This window comes from Sebastes fasciatus, chromosome 4 (assembly GCF_043250625.1).
Source record: "Sebastes fasciatus isolate fSebFas1 chromosome 4, fSebFas1.pri, whole genome shotgun sequence".
Classification (NCBI taxonomy): Eukaryota; Metazoa; Chordata; class Actinopteri; order Perciformes; family Sebastidae; genus Sebastes; species Sebastes fasciatus.
Genome location: NC_133798.1, coordinates 22,843,286 through 22,863,286, shown reverse-complemented (window position 1 = coordinate 22,863,286; position 20,001 = coordinate 22,843,286). Strand labels below are relative to the sequence as shown.

At 38.0% G+C, this 20,001-nt stretch overlaps 1 protein-coding gene and 2 long non-coding RNA genes across 7 annotated transcripts in view; 1 reads left to right on the top strand and 2 right to left on the bottom strand.

The window, feature by feature from the left end:
* Positions 1-1,388: 1,388 nt before the first annotated feature.
* Positions 1,389-2,727, bottom strand: foxb1a (forkhead box B1a). Its single transcript, XM_074632896.1, has one exon. It carries the CDS (start codon positions 2,725-2,727, stop codon positions 1,768-1,770), a length of 960 nt encoding a protein of 319 aa, XP_074488997.1. The 3' UTR covers positions 1,389-1,767.
* A 2,082-nt stretch (positions 2,728-4,809) lies between these two features.
* On the top strand, positions 4,810-13,359 carry LOC141766251 (uncharacterized). 4 transcript variants are annotated; one of them, XR_012593601.1, is made up of 4 exons: positions 4,810-6,815; positions 6,911-7,127; positions 7,369-7,582; positions 13,225-13,359. It is a non-coding gene; the product is annotated as an uncharacterized LOC141766251 (long non-coding RNA). The 4 variants fall into 4 exon arrangements; XR_012593602.1 differs by lacking the exon at positions 13,225-13,359 and adding an exon at positions 7,779-7,948 and having other exon boundaries at positions 6,968-7,127; XR_012593599.1 differs by lacking the exon at positions 13,225-13,359 and adding an exon at positions 7,779-7,948.
* Positions 13,360-13,580: 221 nt separating this feature from the next.
* LOC141766250 (uncharacterized) overlaps positions 13,581-20,001 on the bottom strand; it is a 31,733-nt gene continuing 25,312 nt past the window's right edge. The window contains exons 3-4 of one of the 2 annotated variants that reach the window (XR_012593598.1): positions 14,080-14,470; positions 13,581-13,894 (exon numbers count right to left, since the gene is read on the bottom strand). This is a non-coding gene — a long non-coding RNA (uncharacterized LOC141766250). Of the gene's footprint in view, positions 14,471-20,001 lie in introns of both variants that reach the window. The other variant, XR_012593597.1, reaches the window with a different exon arrangement.

Here is a 20,001-nt window from a genome sequence, read left to right as displayed (position 1 = left end):
TTCAAGTGATAAATATGTTCTGCCAATGCAATAACTGTGTTCTCTGATACCCATTATTAATAATAATAATAATGATACAAATAATAATAATGATGATAATGATAATAATAATATTAATATGTGACATCTTCTTAGATTAAATCTTCAGAAACATTTTTGATTGTTTACTTCACTTTTAATGAGAAAATATTTCGATGACCAGTTTTTTTTTTCCAATTCATTGCAGACTGTTTGCACACTTTTCAAAAGCACGCATGCTTGCAAAAAATAAACAAACAAAACAACAACAATAACAACAATAACAACAGCACCAACACAATTTTTTTAGAATGCATGCTTTTACCTAAAAAACAAATTAAAAAAAAAGTACAAATTTACAGCATCTGATACACATGGTCACCACAGCCTTTTTAAATTAAATGCTTCACAGAACATTTTCTGGAAAATAGATATCTAAAACATAAAACTAAAAAGTGCATTTTACAACATTTCAGTATCAGTATTATTTGCAATATTCACATCTTGCATTTTGAGGACGTCTCATACTACTTTTCCATTTTGAAAAGATTTAATTTTGCTTTCTTTTTTTTTCTTTTTTACAGGGATGGTAAGAACAAATCTAAAATCCTATTCCTATTTGGTATACCCTTACCCATCATTCCAGTATTTAAAAAAGCAAAGAAAAACAGAGCCTCGCAATTTTTCATTGACATTACAGTGGTCAACACAGAAACGGTGCAAAAGTTTTGCTATTTGATAAAACTGAAAAACTGGAATTGCAAGCACTGAAAATCAGAGTTGATGGTGCCAAAAAGAAAAAAAACTGGATCCCCCCATCAGAGGCGCCACTTTTCAACACTCACATTTCACAATAAACTGAAAAATATAACTATCAAATAATTTATATTCTCAAGAGCAAATAACTTCTTCTGTGCGATTCTGTGCTGGACTTCTATATGACACAATTATTTTTAAAGCGACACATTCAACACATTAATACACAAATAAATTCGATATGCAACAACTTGCAACTCGCCTTGATAGTTATTCCGACGACAGAAAATATAAACTTTGGGATTGGTAAAGGCAGGGCTGGACTGGGACAAAAAATCAGCACTGGCATTTTGGCCCAGTTATCTGTGCTGTGTGTACCACGTTTTGTTGAAGGCTCTGTTCGAGGAAATCCCTTCAAATGTGGTTGTTTTGCATACTCGCCAGAGTTTCAGAGACTTTGTTTCCTGAATTCTGGTGACTTTAAAACAATGAAAATAACACAGTAATAAGTACACTGCAACAGCATTTTTTTAATGTTAAAACTTCTAATTTTACCTTTAAATCTCAGGAAACAAAAAATGAATAATTTGCCCTCTCTGGCATAGATAAATATCTAAAGCATCATCTAATATTCATCAGTTATAATTCATTTTTGTTAACCCCTGCTGTCCTGTCTCTTTTTTTAGGATTATACATGCTGTACAGTGCCAGAAACAGGTTAAAAAAATTATGATTTGATATAAATTGGGAGAAATTGTGACCCAGAGAGGGAAACCAAGGAGAGGGCGATAAAAAAAAACGTGAGTCACACAGCACAGAGCGATTGGGCCAGCAACGTGTCAATTAAGGAAAAGAAATGGGCCTATTTACCTGTTTTATGGGCCAAAAAATAAGACATACATTGGCCCAAAGGGACGTCTGTATGCACAGATGGCCAGTCCAGCCCTGCAAATGTAAAGGTAAAGTTTACTGGAGGAAAATAGTTGATCTTGGTCAGTGCACAGCCACAGACTGCTGCTGCTGCTGCAGTGTGGAGGCGCTCGTCAGAGTGTCGCTCGGAGTCGCAGGGCTGCTTTGGCTCGTCGCTGTCTGTGGCGACGTCGGGCTCAGAGACTGCGGAGAGTTTGATGAGAGAAACGCGGGGATGTGTGGAGGTAAAGCCGATGAGAAACCGGCCATGGAGGTCGGCGTGGGCTTTATTGGCACAGGAATAGCTGGTAAAGACTGTCCTCCATGGCACAGACTCTTTATGGGCACTCCATACGCGCTGTAGTCGGACATTGGTGCCACAGAGTCAAGCATACTGGTGTTGTACATGTGTGGCCATGCTGTCGTCAGCTGGTTGTGCAGAGGGTAACCTGCAGACATGGACTGCATGGTGGAGAATGCAAGACTCCCTGGCACTTTATACTCTCTGGCGATGATGTTCTCGATGGCAAAAGGATGCTTAAACGTGGAGGATTGAGACACTCCCAGGTTGTAGGTGGACATCTGTGGAAGATGCGTCCCTGTCGTGGCTGCAAGCGCGCTCAGCCTCAGCTTGGCTTGCTGCTGCAGGTAATGCTGTGCAGCATCCTGCGACTGTTTGCTCGGTGCCAAGTGATGATCGGATTGCATCAACAGCTTGAATCTCTTGCGACGTCTCAAGAAACTTCCATTCTCAAACATGTCTCCACAGCTCGGGTGCAGAGCCCAGAAGCTGCCTTTACCTGGCTGATCTGGACGTCTGGGGATTTTGATGAAGCAGTCGTTGAAGGAGAGGTTGTGTCGCAGGGAGTTTTGCCACCGCTGAGTGTTTTCCCTATAATAAGGGAATCGATCCATGATGAACTTGTAGATTTCGCTGAGAGGCAGCATCTTCTCTGGGCAACTCTGGATGGCCATGGCTGTGAGGGAGATGTAGGAGTATGGAGGTTTCTGGTCGCTGTATGTGTTTCTCCCTGGGCGAGGCATCCTGGAGGTTTTTCAGAAAAAAGCAATAATAAAAAAAAGTAGTCTCCCTTTTAATTCCTATGCGAAAAGTTGCCGCTCTTCATGAGAAACAACCGCTGCTGAGGAAAGTTTCAATGCTGGAGTTGCGTCGTGCGTAAAAGCAGCCACGGTTTTGCGCGCCTCTCTGCAGAGTGTGCAGGACGGTGCACATTTATGGAGTGACTTGCTTGCTTTAAGTCTTTTTCTTTGCAAAGTAAGTCAGCTTGCAGAGCTGAATAGACTTCATTTGGCGTCCCTGGATCTGGATATAAGACGACGAGCTAAGTGGATGCCTCCTCCATGGCCCTTCCTCTCTAACCATCTGATAGTTTTATGTAGTGACATGAGCAGAAAAGACCCCTGTAGAGGCGCGCTCCATTAATGTGCCACCTCTTTTTTGCTTATCACATGACAATTGCCATGGGAGGGCAGGGGAGGGCGGGGGTTTGTGGAGAGGAGGGAGGCAAGGCATAATCTGGTTTCATTTACACCTATTTACATGGACACCTTGGGCCAATGGAAATCATTTCCATTTGAAGACAGAGGAAAGAAAAAAAGGGGTGAAAAAGGCTCGGCAACCGGAATTGAACTGCGATGGCACTCAGTGTGTGTGAAGGTATGCGTTAATACTTCTTCAAGCAGGACTTTACAGTTTACAATTCACAAGAAAAATGTGGAATTTTTAACGGACACGAAATTATTATTATAACATATTGTGATTTAATTATATTTTGTCATAAAATTGGCTTATGTGATATTGTAAGGCAGATGCATTTTGATCTAAAGGTGGCTTTTTTATTTTTAAAAATGCTCCTGTTTGTGCAGTGATGTGCGTAATGAGTGCAGTTTTCCATAAATTGTAAAAAGACAATAACATGTCAAAGACAATTTTTGGAACAGTAATGCAAAACAGCACTTTTTACTATGGACATAAATGCACTTTTCTCTGCTGCTAAACACGACTGCAAATTGTATGAAATTGTGTCTTTACTTATTTTACTCTTTTATTGTTATTTTTAGGTATTGTTAATCTTAATGCTTATTTATTCTATCCTTTTTAATGCACTGACGGGAGCTGCTGGGAGAAACAATATTTCATTTCCTTCTGTGTGTGCAAATACTCAGTGAAATGACAATAAAGTGAATCTAAATTGTTTTATGCAAGCTTCTAACCTTTTTTATGATGTTGGATTTGACAGAAAACAGATTTTTTACAGATAAACTGTGATTTGTCTCCCCCCCTCCTCCTCCTATAATTACAGACTAATATTGTTTACGAAAATGCCACACAAAAATACTTTGCCATGAGCAAGTTTGTTGATGAGCCCGACTCTATTAGTTTTTCTCAGCTAATTTGGCCCAGAGCTGCTTTGGAGGAAGTAGACGATATGAAAACATCAACACAATGCAAACAAACGCTGTTCAAACTGAAACTTCATGAGGCAATCAGGTCTATTGTGTTTATGTAAAGAAGATTCAAAAAAAGTACTTCAGAAATGCAAATAAACCCTTGAGGATGGTGTGGCGATAAACTGTATAAAATATCCATAAGTCAATTATATGAATGTGAAAAACCAAATGGGGAAGCCTATTTTGAGCTATTGCTATTCAAGCTTTTTTGGCCATGCAGGGCCACCTTTTCCGCTTGGAGGGTTTGCAATGCCAAAGGACCACACACACGCACACGCAGATTTGCTCATAATTTATGCTAATTTCCCCCCATAAATCCACAATGCACCCCATCACCAGTCTGACGGATTACGAAAAGAATCGCATTGCGGGGGGACACCGAGATATTTTCACCCAGAAACCAGGAGCTGCTGGATAAACACTGTTTAACAATCTAAAACCATGACTTACTACACACAAAAAGAAAAGGAAAAAAGGTTGTTTCATAGAAATGATCTAATTATAGTAAATCATTTTATACTTCTTATTCTGAGAGGCTATAATTATTCTAGAAAAAAAATATATATAAATTGGAAAAAGTCCATTTTTTTTTTGTCTATAGGTGGAAGTTTCTATAATCCAAATCTTCCATCGTGCAATTTCTTTATTTTTTTCTCCTTCATATTGTAAGAGGTTATACATTATTCTAGAAAAAAAAATAGAAATTGGGAAAAAGTCTAATATTTTTGTGTCTATAGGTTGAAGTTTCTCTAGTCCAAATCTTCCATCGTGCAATTTATTTATTTATTTTTTTCCTATACAGAGTGCCTTTTTAACACCTGTCATTTCCCATTAATGTTCAGCTGAAAAGGTTTTGTCCAAAAGGAAGTGGCCCAGTCGACCCATCTCCAAACACACAGCGCGGATAATGACAACACACTGCCAAGTGCCAAACATCTTCTGACATCCACCTCTATTCATTCATTCATTCCTTTACAAAAACATATATATTATTATATTATCTCCCTCAGATTAATATGTCCGTGTACAAAGCAGTCACACTGACTTTGTTATACGTGCAAAAAAAAAAATATGATTGTGAAATGTGATTAATGTGAGCTGTTAAAAAAAAGCGCACTGACGCATGCAGAGAATCCTTTGAATGAATTCTGGAATTTTACGCTGAATTCTGGAATTTTACGCACGATTCTTAATCACACAATTTCCTCTTGAAATGGCAAAATCTTTTAAAAGTCACTTTTATTTCTTCATGTTTGCACACTGCAAAACATGCTGCCAAGTTTAGTGCAAGTTAACCTGCAACACTCGCATTATAACCAGCCAGAGGAGCAGTAAGAGTCTTTTTCTCTCTCTCCTCTCACACACAGACGGTGTGGCTTTTTGAGCTCCAGGGTTATGGGATATTGGTAGACCTTTTGTCCCACGTCGAATGCACACACTGAAAAATACCACCATGACTCTGAATCTGAATAGGTTTTTTTTTTAGCTTGCTCCCAAAACTCCCCGAGTTCAAGCAGCAGTAGATCAAGTCTGCACTATGTTTGGTCATTTGTAGAAACACCGAACAAAGGTTGGGATAAGCCAAATTGCATTGCACTTGTGAACCGTGCCTCAGCCTGAAGTATCCTTTATAGCAGGAGAGGAGGGGGGACCTCCACCAAGAACAATTTTGTGTGAGCTTTTCACAAAAAAAAGAGGGGAAAACAAAGGGCACTTTCTGAAACATCTTAAAGTAGAGTAGTGAGGCGTGACATTCCCAGGGTGACGAGACACAAAAGCTGAGGTCATGGGGATGAAAAAGAGAATCAAACAGCCACTTTCACACGTCTGCCCTCCTCTGCTGCACCCACCAAGAACACAATAGGAAACAAATGTTGTTAAAAGAGGATCGATGCCATTCATCCCTAAAGCAGCGAATGATAGCCAAACAATATTGTCACAGTGAATCGAGTTGAGATATGCTGCCACCCAGACCTATAAGGGAGAGAGGGAAAAAAAATAATCTGCCTTCCAGGGAACGATTAAGAGAAATTTAAACCGGATTGTTGTTAACATTTATTCCAAAGGGTGAGCTCAAAATTAATATTAATTAATAAAACATTTTTTTATTTAAGCTTTAATATTTTGGAAATGTAGGTCTACACTTTTTTTGGATGCTGAAATATATATATTTTTTGTGGTGATTTTCTTTTACACTCCTGTGTTTGTTTTATGCATGTCAGTGCCCTAGATGATAGGGTGTAATGTCCTAGACCTCTAACAATTTATCATGATTTATGTTTATTTATTTTGTTTTATTTATTTATCTATTTATTTATATATATTTATTTTTATAATTTTTTTTATAAGAGTGCCCTCTGGGTATTGTCATGGGTGGGGGGTGAGTGGGATATCTATCAGTCCAAACATGTTTGTGCAATGGATTGTCAGAGTTGAATTAACAAAATTCAGAAATAAACTCTGTTTAAAAAAAATATATATATATATATATATATATATTTTGGAAAATGTAGGTCTACAATTTTTTTGGGGATGCTGAAATATATTATTTTTGTGTTGATTTCTTTTTTTTCCCCCTACAGAGCTGGCAGGTTGCTGACTGCAGGCAATGTATATTTAGGCCACTAATCAACCTATAAATAGACAAATCATTGCTAGAGGTGAACAAATTCGCATCTTTAAAACAAACATTTATAATCCCACTGAATTGTGAGTGTAAATTACAGCAATTTTCTTTTTTTTTGTTGTCACGCAGATTATCTCGAGCAGGCCTGTAGATTTTAAAGGGATTTATTTTTGTTTCTACCTGCAGCCTCTGCGTTCAAACACACGCTCAGTGAAAGCAGGTAGAGTTTGTTGTCTGCTGTGACTCTCCAACTCAACCAATAGGCCTGAGCTGCTAATTAAGTCCGTGGTGATTTCAGCCCCCAGAGATGTTTTACGGTGCAATTAAGGACGCGCTGATGATGAAGGTATGAATATTCAGCAGAATGACAATTAATTAGCAGACAGAGGGCTCTCACAAGAACCTCCTCAATGGCAAATTTAGCCTATATATATATATATATGACAGGACTATGTAAAGGCCATCTTCACAATATTAATTTTTGTCCCCCAAAAAAAAGGAAATCAGAATAAAAGCATAATCTCTATGTTCAATATCATATACATATGGTGAATGTATTTTTTTGTGTTGTTTATTTTATCAAACAGCGGGATTATAGTGCTCGCAGCAGCCCGCCCCATTAGTTTGTTTCTGGGTGACATCAGAGGGAGTACCTGGAAGAAGACCTCAGGGCATTTACAACATATGCTTGGATTATGCTTAATGGTCTAATTACATAAATTAGGCATTCATTATACGGCACATCATCTGTAACAGATATCTCAATTGTACGGAGGCGGGAACATCTAATTCAATTTGTCTGTGAGTAGTTTCATCCAATTAAATACTGAAAGACGTGGAAAAAAGGAAGAAATGTTGACCATTATGCCGATATTTATTTATATATATATATATATATTAATTATAATTATTAATTAATTAATTATCCAAGACAATAAGGATTTTTTTCTCTATAATTTTCTTTTATTCTTTTTTTTTTGGATTAGTTTTTTCTCAGGCAGCAGTTTCACTCTGTGACCATCAGATGGGGACAAGCTCTGGTCTTATTCTGTTATGGTTGATGATCTATGTATCTCTATATATGATCTATATATAATTGCATTTGCCTTAAGTATAATTAATATATCAATATCCATCTATCTATCTATCTATCTATCTATCTATCCATCCATCCATCCATCCATCCATCCATCCATCCATCCATCCATCCATCCATCCATCCAATTTTATAAGTATAATTAAATGAGTCAGTTATTTTGAGTCAATATGACAATTTTGGACAATATAAAACACATCTATCCATCTATCTACTGTGCATTACTATGAATTTGTATCTGCAGGCGCATGTGAGTGTGCATGTGAAGCCTGTGTGTGTGTGTGTGTGTGTAGGAGGGGTGTCCCGGTTCATTGACTCCATATGGTGAGAAACAGCAGGACTGATGAGTGTGCTACCTGAGGTCCGTGTTTGTGCTGTCGACTGTAACCAAAACAGAGGCCCCTGACCCACTGCATAATTCATTACAGACAAGACAGTGCCGCTCACACTCTCATTTCATCATTTAGCTTTTGGTGACAGATGACTCCGTAACAACAAATCATCCTATTAAACTGCACATGATACTTAGCCAGCTGACAGATATGAAAGGGAAGGAGCAAAGAGCAAGAAGAAAGTCGCTGCGAAGATGGTGAGACAGGGAAAAAAATGTAAATGGGCAGAAAGATGAGAGGAGAAAACAGAATAACAATATGACCGAGTCCATTTCAATATTGAGAAGAACACGCAGAAGCCCTCACTACTATATGTATCGCCGTATAATGAACTAGTTTCACATGAACACTGATTCTCAGTCACTGTATATATTGTTGAAAATGAGAGAATAATGCAATATTAAGCAATGTGAGATCATAATATATTAACAACAAACTCAACAGAAGAGTGAACTTTCACCATAAAGCAGAAAGATAAAAAGCCAATTATGAAAAAAAAAGAAGGTGTGAATTATCATACTGTAGTTCAATCACATACAAAGAGTTACCTTTCACAGAGGATAAAAAATGAGGTGGAAGGCTTTGAGGTGGATGAATCTGTGCAGCAAGGATCACACGGTGAAGTGATATTATTGGAGGTATACCATGTTTAGAGAGGGAGGATTTTAAAGCTCCCTGAATTGTGTTGTGTCATTAAACGCTGATGTACAACACACCCAGATGACAGGTGACATTAACTGAAGAGCATAAAATGGATCAATATGTTGGGTCCCTTTAAGTGAATGTAAACCTCTTGAGGTCAATGTTGTAGGTTTAACCTTTCACCTCTCCTTTTGTGTTTACTATTATCCTGTCATTGTGGAGAAAATGGTGGAAAACTGTTATTAACTTTGACTTGTTTCCCCCAAATTAATGACGTTTGTAAAGGTATGGGATATAGTGAGAGGATGAAAAGCTTTGAACTCTGGGATCAATTCAGAGAAAGTTGACATTGTTGTTTTGTTAGACATGTCCTCGGCAACGCCACCAACACGTCTCTCCTTTGGGGGTTTAGCGTGTAAGAGCGTCTAAGTGAGGCAAATCCTTTTTTTATTGTGAGCTTGTGTGAGGAAGGCACGGTCCTTTTGTGTGGCTTATGTTCATCCAGACCTTGGCAGTGATCAGAACGCGCTTAACCAACTGGGACCAAATGAGGGGGCATTTTGTTCTGTCTTTCATCTTATACATCAGGGAAATGCCTGGTCTCCAAGGAGGTGGCTAACGGAGCCAAAGACCAGAACACAATACACAATAACAATACAGGAGTGTTTACAACACACGTAAACAAAAAAACACACGGCTGATAATGGGGACACCCACGGGGAAGGTAACAGAATGAAAGGATATCACAGGAAATGTTAATAGAAAAGTTTGCAAACGTAATCCATGTGTGGACGTCCAATTGTCAAAGCGGAAGAGAGACTAATTCAAACACCTAAATTGTTCTTTCTGACCTACATCTCATCTTATTTTAGAGACCTGTACTTTGTTTTAATGTCACTTTGTATTTGTATTTTACAAGACAGGACTGCAGCCACCCAAGCAGTGATCAGTCCTTTTTTTCCTGGGTGACTACCACAATGACCAATCACCAAGTGCCACTTCTATTGATATATTTTAATTGGTGTGTGATATATGCTGCTGTAAGACTCACATTTGCATTGCTAAGCATAAACAAGCCTCAGTAAATCACAAAAGAGCTTTAAAGAGAAACGCAAACAAGCGATGTTGCATGGTATACGCTTTGCACTGCTCCTTTATGGTTGACCAGCTCAATGTGCCTCCTGCTGAAAGGTAATATGCATGACACATTTCCAGGCACTAATTCATTTGTTTAGTAATAGGGGAGCTAACCTGTGCTGAAAACATGGGTGCAGTGAGGAAAACATAAAGGTCCTGTTAATCCACGGCTAATCAAAAGGGCACTGAAAACAACCCCTGCAGAAGGATTTTGTCATATTAATTAAGGCGAGGCTTGAATATTTGTGCGTCTATAAAAGCATGCTCATAAGGAAGGGCACAGTGCCGACTCTGTATTATTATTATTCCTCCAGACTGCTTTGACACTGCCAGTGTGAGAATGCAACCCCTAGCTGGCGGCCAAGGACCTTGGAAAGCATGGCTAATATCTAGAGAGAAATATGTATTTATGTGTCTGAAATCCTGTTGATTAAGGGTTCTTGAAGCGCTGGCTGATATATACGATACGGTGTATTTTTTGAAGGATAGTAGTAATAGAACTGATGAACTGTGGTGTTGATTACTAGACCCTTAAGGGGCTACACTTGAAAATAATGTTGTTGACTCTGACCTGTTCAGGAGCAAGTACTCCAGATGTGACAAAGCATTTGAATTATAGATGGGGAAATACACACAGACTGCATGCACACAAAAGAATGCAATTACATTTCTATCAAACAAGTTTAATCTAGAGTTGGGGTTTACGCTATTACAATGCACTAATGGAAAAAAAGCACAGGAAGAATCCTATGAAATGTCAAGTGCCGCTGCATGCCAGGAGAAATCTTTATCGGTCACGGCAACTGTATTCACAGAGTATTAACAGCCTTATCAGCTGGGGAAATGTTCAGTTCCCCTGCCTAAACCAAAGCTATTACAATCCCAAATAATTAACTTTCAGCTGGATAGCCAGTTGTCGTGACAACTAAGATGAGAGGATCTGCATGTAGAACAATTTTGATCAAAAGTATCTGTATCTCACTACATCTCTAAGTCTTCTCATACGCAACTGGGTTCAGATACCAGATCATAATGACGCACTATGCTTTTACACACTGTTATGTTCAATTCAGAGCTTTGGTGGAAATATGTCCACTTTCTATATGAAAGGTTCTTATTTTTCATATAGCTGACAGATACTGCATATATCTAATGTTTCTATTTGAAAGGATGCACATATCAGTCTTCACAATAAACAACATCTACATAGCTTTCCACAATTCATATCCTCCTCTCCTTTCTCTAAGAGAAAATACAAACTTTCTTATAAAACAAACATGACATCACAAATTTCTGTACATTGGTCTTAATAAATAAGCTAAAATGCCATTTAAAAAGCTAAAATTAGCATATTTTAACAATTTACATATTAAATATTGTAGTTTTATGTTGTGACAAAATGCAGTGAATAATCATCCATTGTAAAACAGAAAACTGCAAAAAAAAACAAAAAAAAACAATAAAGCAAAAACAGAAAATAAAGGTAAACATGGTCATTGACTCAAATGAAAAATTTCACAAAATAAGTCTGAATTCAGTTTCTTTATTTCTGGACTTTTCTTGCCATCTCGGTGTGCAAAGTTTTCTATGAGTCGTAAGTCTTGTAGTCTTGTACAAACACAGTCTGGGAATATTTAAAGCAAACTTCTTAATGCTGAAAGTTAACAGTCTGGGAGGGAGAGACAGTTTTTAAGTTAGTATTTTCTTGGTTCAATCAAAGTGCTGAAAGTCAGCTCCAGTTCTGAACTGAGCTCTCAAATCAACACTGTTATTCAATCATTACACTGTTTATGTCCTCATCTCACTGACAGACTTCAACGGGCGTTAAACCAACTCAGGTAATATGGCCTAATAAATCGGGACCAATAAAAAGCATTTAATCGTGAGTGTCAACATGATTAATTGTGCACTAAAATCCATGTGAGACCTCCCAGTCATGGGGGCAGTGAAAAGGCATTTTGCATTTCAGCATAACTGGCACCAGGATGAGCAGTTATGTGAGTCTATCCATGGAATTGGTATGAATATCAAATTAATAATTAGTCATGTAATTTCTCCTCAGGAATTACTACGCCTCAAACTGGTTGGTGAATTTAATTATTAGCAGCCTTTTTGTTTCCATGTCCCTCTCATTACTGTCAGGATTGATGTAACATAAACTTCATTAAAAATTAAAGCAAGAGTCTTAATTATGAGGCTACACTGACTGAAGTTAGAATTAGCCAACTCAGTGATGTGCAAATGAGAGCATTATTTAAGAAACATGCTGGAAGTAGTTATGCTAATTTCAAGAGTTCACAGTAGCAGACCTTTCACTTGCAGTTGCATATTCATTAAACACACTATGCAAATTTAATGTAGCAGTCTTAGTAATGCCTTGTTAATTTATTCAGATTTATTGAGTACGACTTGTAAAAAGTACCAATTTAATTACCCTATCTCCTTGGAAGGTAAGGGATGTGGCCAAGGTTTTAAACTGTGTAAATCAGGATTAGTGTGGTTTGATGGAGAAAAAGGGAATGAAAGGACGTTTCTGTTAATGGCCATGCTTGAAAGACATATTGATTTACTTAAGATATGATTCAAGTGAAAATATGTAAAGCACACTCAACCAGTCCAAAAAAAAAGCATATGTGCTGGTATAGCCGAGTTGGAGTTCATCATGCATATAGTCTTCAGGTCATATAAAGTAGCATGAGCTCCCTGTCTACTGAGGGTGAAGTTGTTGTTTTTGTATGGAATATGAATTTAGAAAAACGTGAGGGATTTATAGAAAGTGCTGAAAAACATCACAGTCTGGGATTTAGTGCTAGTGAATCCATTTTAAAAGCATGAATCATACCTTAGAGGCAGCAAATGAAGAAGTACTCACATCCTTTACTTATGTAAATGTATTGATACCACAGTCCATAAATACTGTTATGAGTTTAAGGCCTGCATTCAAATTTTTGTATGTCGGCGGTTCGATCCCCGGCACCTCCAGTCCACATGTCCAAGTGTCTTTGGGCAAGATACTTAACCCCAAATTGCTGTGTATGAATGAGTATTTATGGCAGGTGGCACCTTGCATGAGAGCCCCTACCAGTGTATGATTGGGTGTGTGAATGGGTGTTCAGTAGACTAGAGGCACTATATAAATGCAAGTGATGCAAGTTCTTCTCTTCTTTTCTCCCCAGATGAGGTCAGAGTTCCAGGCCAAAACTGAGGACGTCAGAGTTTCTTCACTTCATCCACATCGTCCACTGTATGAACTCAGAGGTCTCACAACCCCATGTCAGGTTGACCCTAGGAAACATTTTTGGTTTTCTGTTCCATAACCCCCTCCTTCTATCTCTCCGAAACAATGGGAGGCAGTAGTCTCATACTCGCTTGTCTTCCCTTTCAGTGTTGGACCTCAAAATTCACTGTGCCTCATAAGGATCAAACATACAATTTCCAGTCTTCAGACTACTCTTCCATCATCCCGAGTCATTTGATGTGAGACATTTGACAACTGTTTCATAGAGCTTTTGTTTAGCTACGGGGGAGACGGGATATGATCTTTTCACTTCAGACTTTTCGTTGTAGTTTTCAACTTTTCTTGCGGAGCCACTTATTTGGTCAGAAATTAGGTGATCATTGTTGATCTTGTTCACATTACAAAGAACAGATATCCTGAAAACTTAGAGAAGTGTGAGGGCAGGATTTGATCTCTCAGTTTCATATCCATGAATGAAATACTATACTTTGTCTTTTTTTACCACTTTTTTGACATACTATACGACTTTTTTATCACTTCTTTCGATATACTTTCTTTGACTTTTTTTCGACATACTATACTATGACTTTTTAATCACTTTTTTCAACCTATTATACTATGACTTTTTGCGATGTAGTATACTATGACTTTTTTATCACTTTTTTTCAACATACTGTACTATGACTTTTTTAATCACTTTTTTCGACATACTTTACTATGACTTTATTCAACATTCTATATTTTTACTTTTTTAACACTTCTTTCGACATACTGTCCTTTGACTTTTTTCGACATACTATACTATGACATTTTTATCGCTTTTTAGACGTACTATGACTTCTTTTGGTGCCCAACAGCAGAATGAGACAAGTGTCTCCTCACAGGACTTTGGAGAGATACAACATGGGGGTTATGCAACAGAAAACCAGAAATTGTAATAAATTCTACTGAATTGTTAAGAAATAAATATAAAATACCTTCACACATAAAACACCTTCCTGCCCTCTGTGTGCTGGAAGAGGATTCCTTTCAACATCTCCTCAGCAGCTGCCATAAAGCCTTGGCTGATGGACATTACTGCTGGCACCACGACCAGGTGCTCAAGGCAGTTGTGGACACAGTCACCACAGCCATTCAGTCCAGCAAACACCACCCCAGGAAGAAAACCATCACGTTCCTCAAGGCTGAAAATCATATGTATGTTGAAAGAAAAGTCATAGTTTAGTATGTAAAAAAAAAGTCATGGTACAGTATGTTTAAAAAAGTCATAATATAGTATGTGGAAAAATAGTCGTAGCGTAGTATGTCGAAATAATTCATAAAAACTCATAATATAGTATGTTGAAAAATGGTCATAGTATGGTATGTTGAAAAAAGTAAAAAAAAAAAAAAAGTAATTGTATAGTATATCAAAAACTTTCATGAAAAGAAGTCATTGTATAGCATGTCGAAAAATTTATTTAAAAAAAGTCAAAACAAATAAAAAATTCATAGTAGTAGTAGTATGTCGGAAAAAAAGTCATAGTATATTATGCCGGAAAAATAAGTCTCACTATGTAGTAGTCCTGTTTGTGCATGTGTGTGTATTTCGGGCCTGTGTGTACTATGTAAAAAAATAACAGAGTGAATGAATTTCTCCTCGGGGACCTTTCTTCTTCTTCTCTTCTAGTATGTTGAAAAAATATAAAAAGTCATACTCTAGTATGTTGAAAAAAAAGTCATATAATAGTATGTCAAAAAATATAAAAAAGTCATAGTTCAAATGAAGAAGATACAATAACAAACACTACATCAGTGTATCTGGTCAGATAGCTCAGTGTGGTAAATATCTGGTTAGAATACTGTAGGTTGTGGGTTTGATCCTTATGTGGCACAGTGTTTTTTCAGGTTTAACTTCTAATGATGAAGTCAAATATATGAAGAGAACAGCTCCAAGTGCGTGTGGCATTGGTGGCTTGGTTGCTAAGTTCCCGGTTCTGGCTGCGGCAGAGCAGGGTTTGATACCCACCCTCACATCGATGCCCGGTGCCTGACAGTGGAGTGAGACGAGTGTCTCCTCACAGGGTTTACCAGAGATACAACTGGGGGGTTATGCAACAGAAATTGGAAATTTGGTTTTACTGCTACTACATTGGGATGCACCATCAGTGACGCAAGTTCAGCGAACTTGAGTTGTTGTCCTAGATCCACTCTCAGCGGCTGTGGACAGTCGGCATTGTGGTTGGGAATGGGGCTTCTCTCAAGCCTTGAGGAACGGGATGGTTTCTTCCTGGGGTGGTGTTTGTGGTGAATGAATGTTTGTGGTGACCGTTTCCACAACTGCCTTGAGCACCTGGTCGTGGCGCCAGCGGTAACGTCAATCGGCCAAGGCTTTATTGCAGCTGAGGAGATTTTGAAGGAGATGTTGAAGGGATCCTCTACCAGAGGTGAATATATTAGAAATTATTAGGGTTATACATTACATAGGGTTAGGGTTAGGGTTATACATTATATAGGATAGGGTTAAGGTTAGGGTTATATATTATATAGGATAGGGTTAGGGTTATACATTATATAGGCTAGGGTTAGGGTTATACATTATGTAGGGTTAGGGTTATACATTATATAGGATAGAGTTAGGGTTATACATTATATAGGATAAGGTAAGGGTAAGGGTTATATATCAGGGTTACATAGCATGCAGGTCAAGGCTATAATGTATATGTAATGTATAATATTATTTATAATGAATATATATATATTTATTATCATTAATATATATGATACTGTGTTTTCTGTTGCATAACCCCCTAGTTGTATTTCTGGTAAACCCTGGGAGGAGACGATCGTCTCACTCCACTGTCGGGTACCAGGCATCAATGTGAGGGTGGGGATCGAACCCTGCTCTGCCATAGCCAGAACCGGGAACTTAGCAACCGAGCCACCAATGCCACATGCATTTGAAACTGTTCTCTTCGTATATTTGTCTTCATCATTAGAAGTTAGACCTGAAAAAACACTGTGCCACATAAGGATCGAACCTACAACCTCCAGTATTCTAACTAGATATTTACCACACTGAGCTATCTGACCAGATACACTGATGTAGTATTTGTTATTGTATTTAACTTCTTCATTTGACGTTAGACCTGAAAACAGATTGTGTTACATAAATATTGAAAAAAAGTCATGTCGAAAAGTAAAAAAAGTATGTCAAAAAAAATAAAGAAAAAGTCATAGTATAGTATGTCAAAAAAATAAAGAAAAAGTCATAGTATAGTATGTCGAAAAATCAAAAAAAGTCATGGTAAAGTATGTTGAAAAATTTCATCATAAAAGGTCATAGTATAGTTTCTCAAAAAACTTTATGAAAAAAAGTCATAGTATAGTAGGTCGAAAAAACGGCTAAAAAAAAGTCAAAGTATAGTGTGTCAAAAAAAGTGGTAAAATAGTCACAGTATGTCGAAAAAAGTGGTAAAAAAGACATAGTATAATATGTCAAAAAAAGGGCTAAAAATTGAATAGTATATGTAAAAAAAAAAGTCTTAATACAGTTTGTCCAAAAAAGTGATAAAAAGGTCGTAGTATAGTATATATGTTGCAAAAAGTGCTATACCATGCCTTTTTTTCACCTTTTTCGACAAACATTACTATTACTTTTTTTTTTAAATACTATGCTATGTAGTGGAGCGGATAGTGGAAAAATCGTGCAAATAGTGATACAAGCACCAAATTTGGCATGATGATTCCCGAGGGGTCACTTAGCAAATATAAACGATCGGCCACTTGAAAATCCAAGACGGCGGCCATTTTTCAAGATGGCCGCCAAATTGACCTGCCGTTAATGGTTTCTCTCATAGAAATTCATCTACTTGGTCAATTTGAGTGATCTTGGTGTCAAAGTATGTGATTTCTAGCATGCTGGATCTTATTTTGATAGTTAAATAATTTTTAACTTCAATATAAATTTAGTCGCGGAGAATGTTTTTCTTAAAAAAATGCATGATTTTGATGAACTTGAATGATTGTGATGTAGAATTATATGTTTTCTGGTATGCTATCTAATCTAACAATTTTTACAGCTTTAACATCCTCCAATACGTTTTTTTTTTTTAACTTTTGGCTGTCCGGTGAGTCTTTGCTTTGTGGTGTTTGCAAGGCTCAATTGGCTTGTAGGCCTACTGTTGTAGATATCAATAGCTGCTGTTGCCATAGGTGTAGGGGCTTAGTGGTAGAGGTAGCACCTTTGTTTCAGAAGTCAGCCACATCCTCCAGGATGGACTACTCGCACTGGTTCACACTACTTGCCCAACTCTCATCTATGGCTCCATGAAGTTGCCAGTGCACGGCAATGACCACACCTCGGACACCATGTTGGCTCATGGGCTGAACTAGGTGAGGGTAAAACACAGAGAGTCTCTGTGTGATGGAGTATTTCTAGCTCCAAATTTCAAAGTGCATAGAGTCAACGAACCAGCCATCTTTATCCATGAGGTTCCCACACCAACATATCTATCAGTTGCCTCTTTCTGGTCTTGGAAAACACAGACAGGCCAACATACATAGCAAAAGGTGTCTTCCTGTCCTTGGATTGCCTGTGGACCTGTGATCCTTCCCTGTATTTGGCAAAACAGCTCTACTGTAACAGTTGCAAGGTCAGATTTTGATGTGCCATTTTGGAGTTGTGACTTGATATCAGCCCCATGTTCAATCATACATACAAACTGAAGCAGTGATGGTGGGACGGTATCTTCAAGGTACCCATCATGAGACGTGCTGTTGAATTCTGATTTATGCTGAAACATGTCACGACGTATCATCTGAGCAGCCTTTGCCAGGTGGACTGCTTCTCCATATTTGCTTCCTTCTTCTGGGACAGCTCTTCTTTCTTCTGCAGCTGTTGGGCATTCAGATAGGCTCGTTCTCGTTTGTACAGAGCAGCCAAGCAAGCAGGCTGACATCTCCAGCACTCAGATTGGGAAGGAGCTTTCCATCACTGAACGGGCACTTGCTTGCATGGGATACAGCTAGGTTCATGCATTATTTTACGCAATCTGTACACTATCTGGATAACTGAAACCCCATTATCCTTGGCTCGGCTCTCCCGCGCTTGCACATCCTGTCGATTCAGGTTTTGCTGCCTTAAACTGATCAGGGGTTGGTAGTAAGCAGCATTTTGGACACTAAGTATAATGCTGAATCCTACTTAGCTGACGTTAAACCCCATTCTGAGTTACACAGCAGCGATTGTCACCAGTGTGCCCTGGTAGTGCCCGACAATCACTCCTTTACAGTTCTTTGCTGTTTTTCCAATTCTGGCAGTTGGGTTGGAACCTCATGGATAAAGATGGCTGGTTCGTTGACTCTATGCACTTTGACATTTAGAGCTAGACATACTCCATCACAGAGATACTCTCTGTGTGCTACCCTCACCTAGTTCAGCCCGTGAGCCAACATGGTGTCCCGGGGTGTGGTCATTGCCGTGCACTAGCAACTTCATGGAGCCACAGGTGAGAGTTGGGCAAGTAGTGAGGACCAGTGCCAGTAGTCCATCCTGGAGGATGTGGCTGACTTCTGAAACAAAGGTACTACCCCTACCACTAAGCCCCTACACCTATGCCAACAGCAGCTATTGATATCTACAACAGTAGACCTACAAGCCAATTGAGCCATGCAAACACCACAAAGCAAAAACTCACCGGACAGCCAAAAGTAAAAAAAAAACGTATCGGAGGATGTTAAAGCTGTAAAATTAGATAGCATACCAGAAAACATATAATTCTACATCACAATCATTCAAGTTGACCAAGTACATGCATTTCTTTAAGAAAAACATTCTCTGCGAGTAAATTTGACAGCCATCTTAAAAATGTCCGCCATATTGCAGTTCAAAATTATTAAAACTATCAAAATAAGATCCAGCATGCTAGAAAACACATAATTTGACACCAAGATCACTCAAATTGACCAAGTAGATGAATTTCTATGAGAGAAACCATTAACGGCAGGTCAATTTGGCGGCCATCTTGAAAAATGGCCGCCGTCTTGGATTTTCAAGTGGCCGATCGTTTATATTTGCTAAGTGACCCCTCGGGAATCATCATGCCAAATGTGGTGCTTGTATCACTATTTGCACGATTTGACTGAAAAATGGATGTTAGCCGCTCCACTAATGACCTTTTACGACATACAATACTATGTCTTTTTTACCACTTATTTCGACATACTATACCATAAATTTGTTCGACAAATTATAGTATGACTTTTTTTTAATCTATATAATATACTATGACTTTTTTAGAATTTTTTCGACATATTATCCTATGAATTTTTTAGACATACAATACGACTTTTTTCGACATACTATACTATGACTTTTTATTTCGACACACTATACTATGACTTTTATAGAATTATTTTGACATACTATTCTATAGTACTTTTTTTTTACATACTACACTGACTTTTTCAACATAATATACTATGACTTTTTACGACATACTATACTGTGACTTTTTTTTACACTTTTTGAGATACAACACTATGACTTTTTTCGACAAAGTACACTACAAACTTTTTTTGACATGGTATACTACTCCTTTTTTCAAATGTTTTTCGACATACAATACTGTAACCCTTTTGTTGTCTTTTTTAGACATATTATACTATGACTTTTTTCGACATGCTATACCATGATTTTTCTTTTTTTACCTTTTTAGACATAGTATGCCATGTT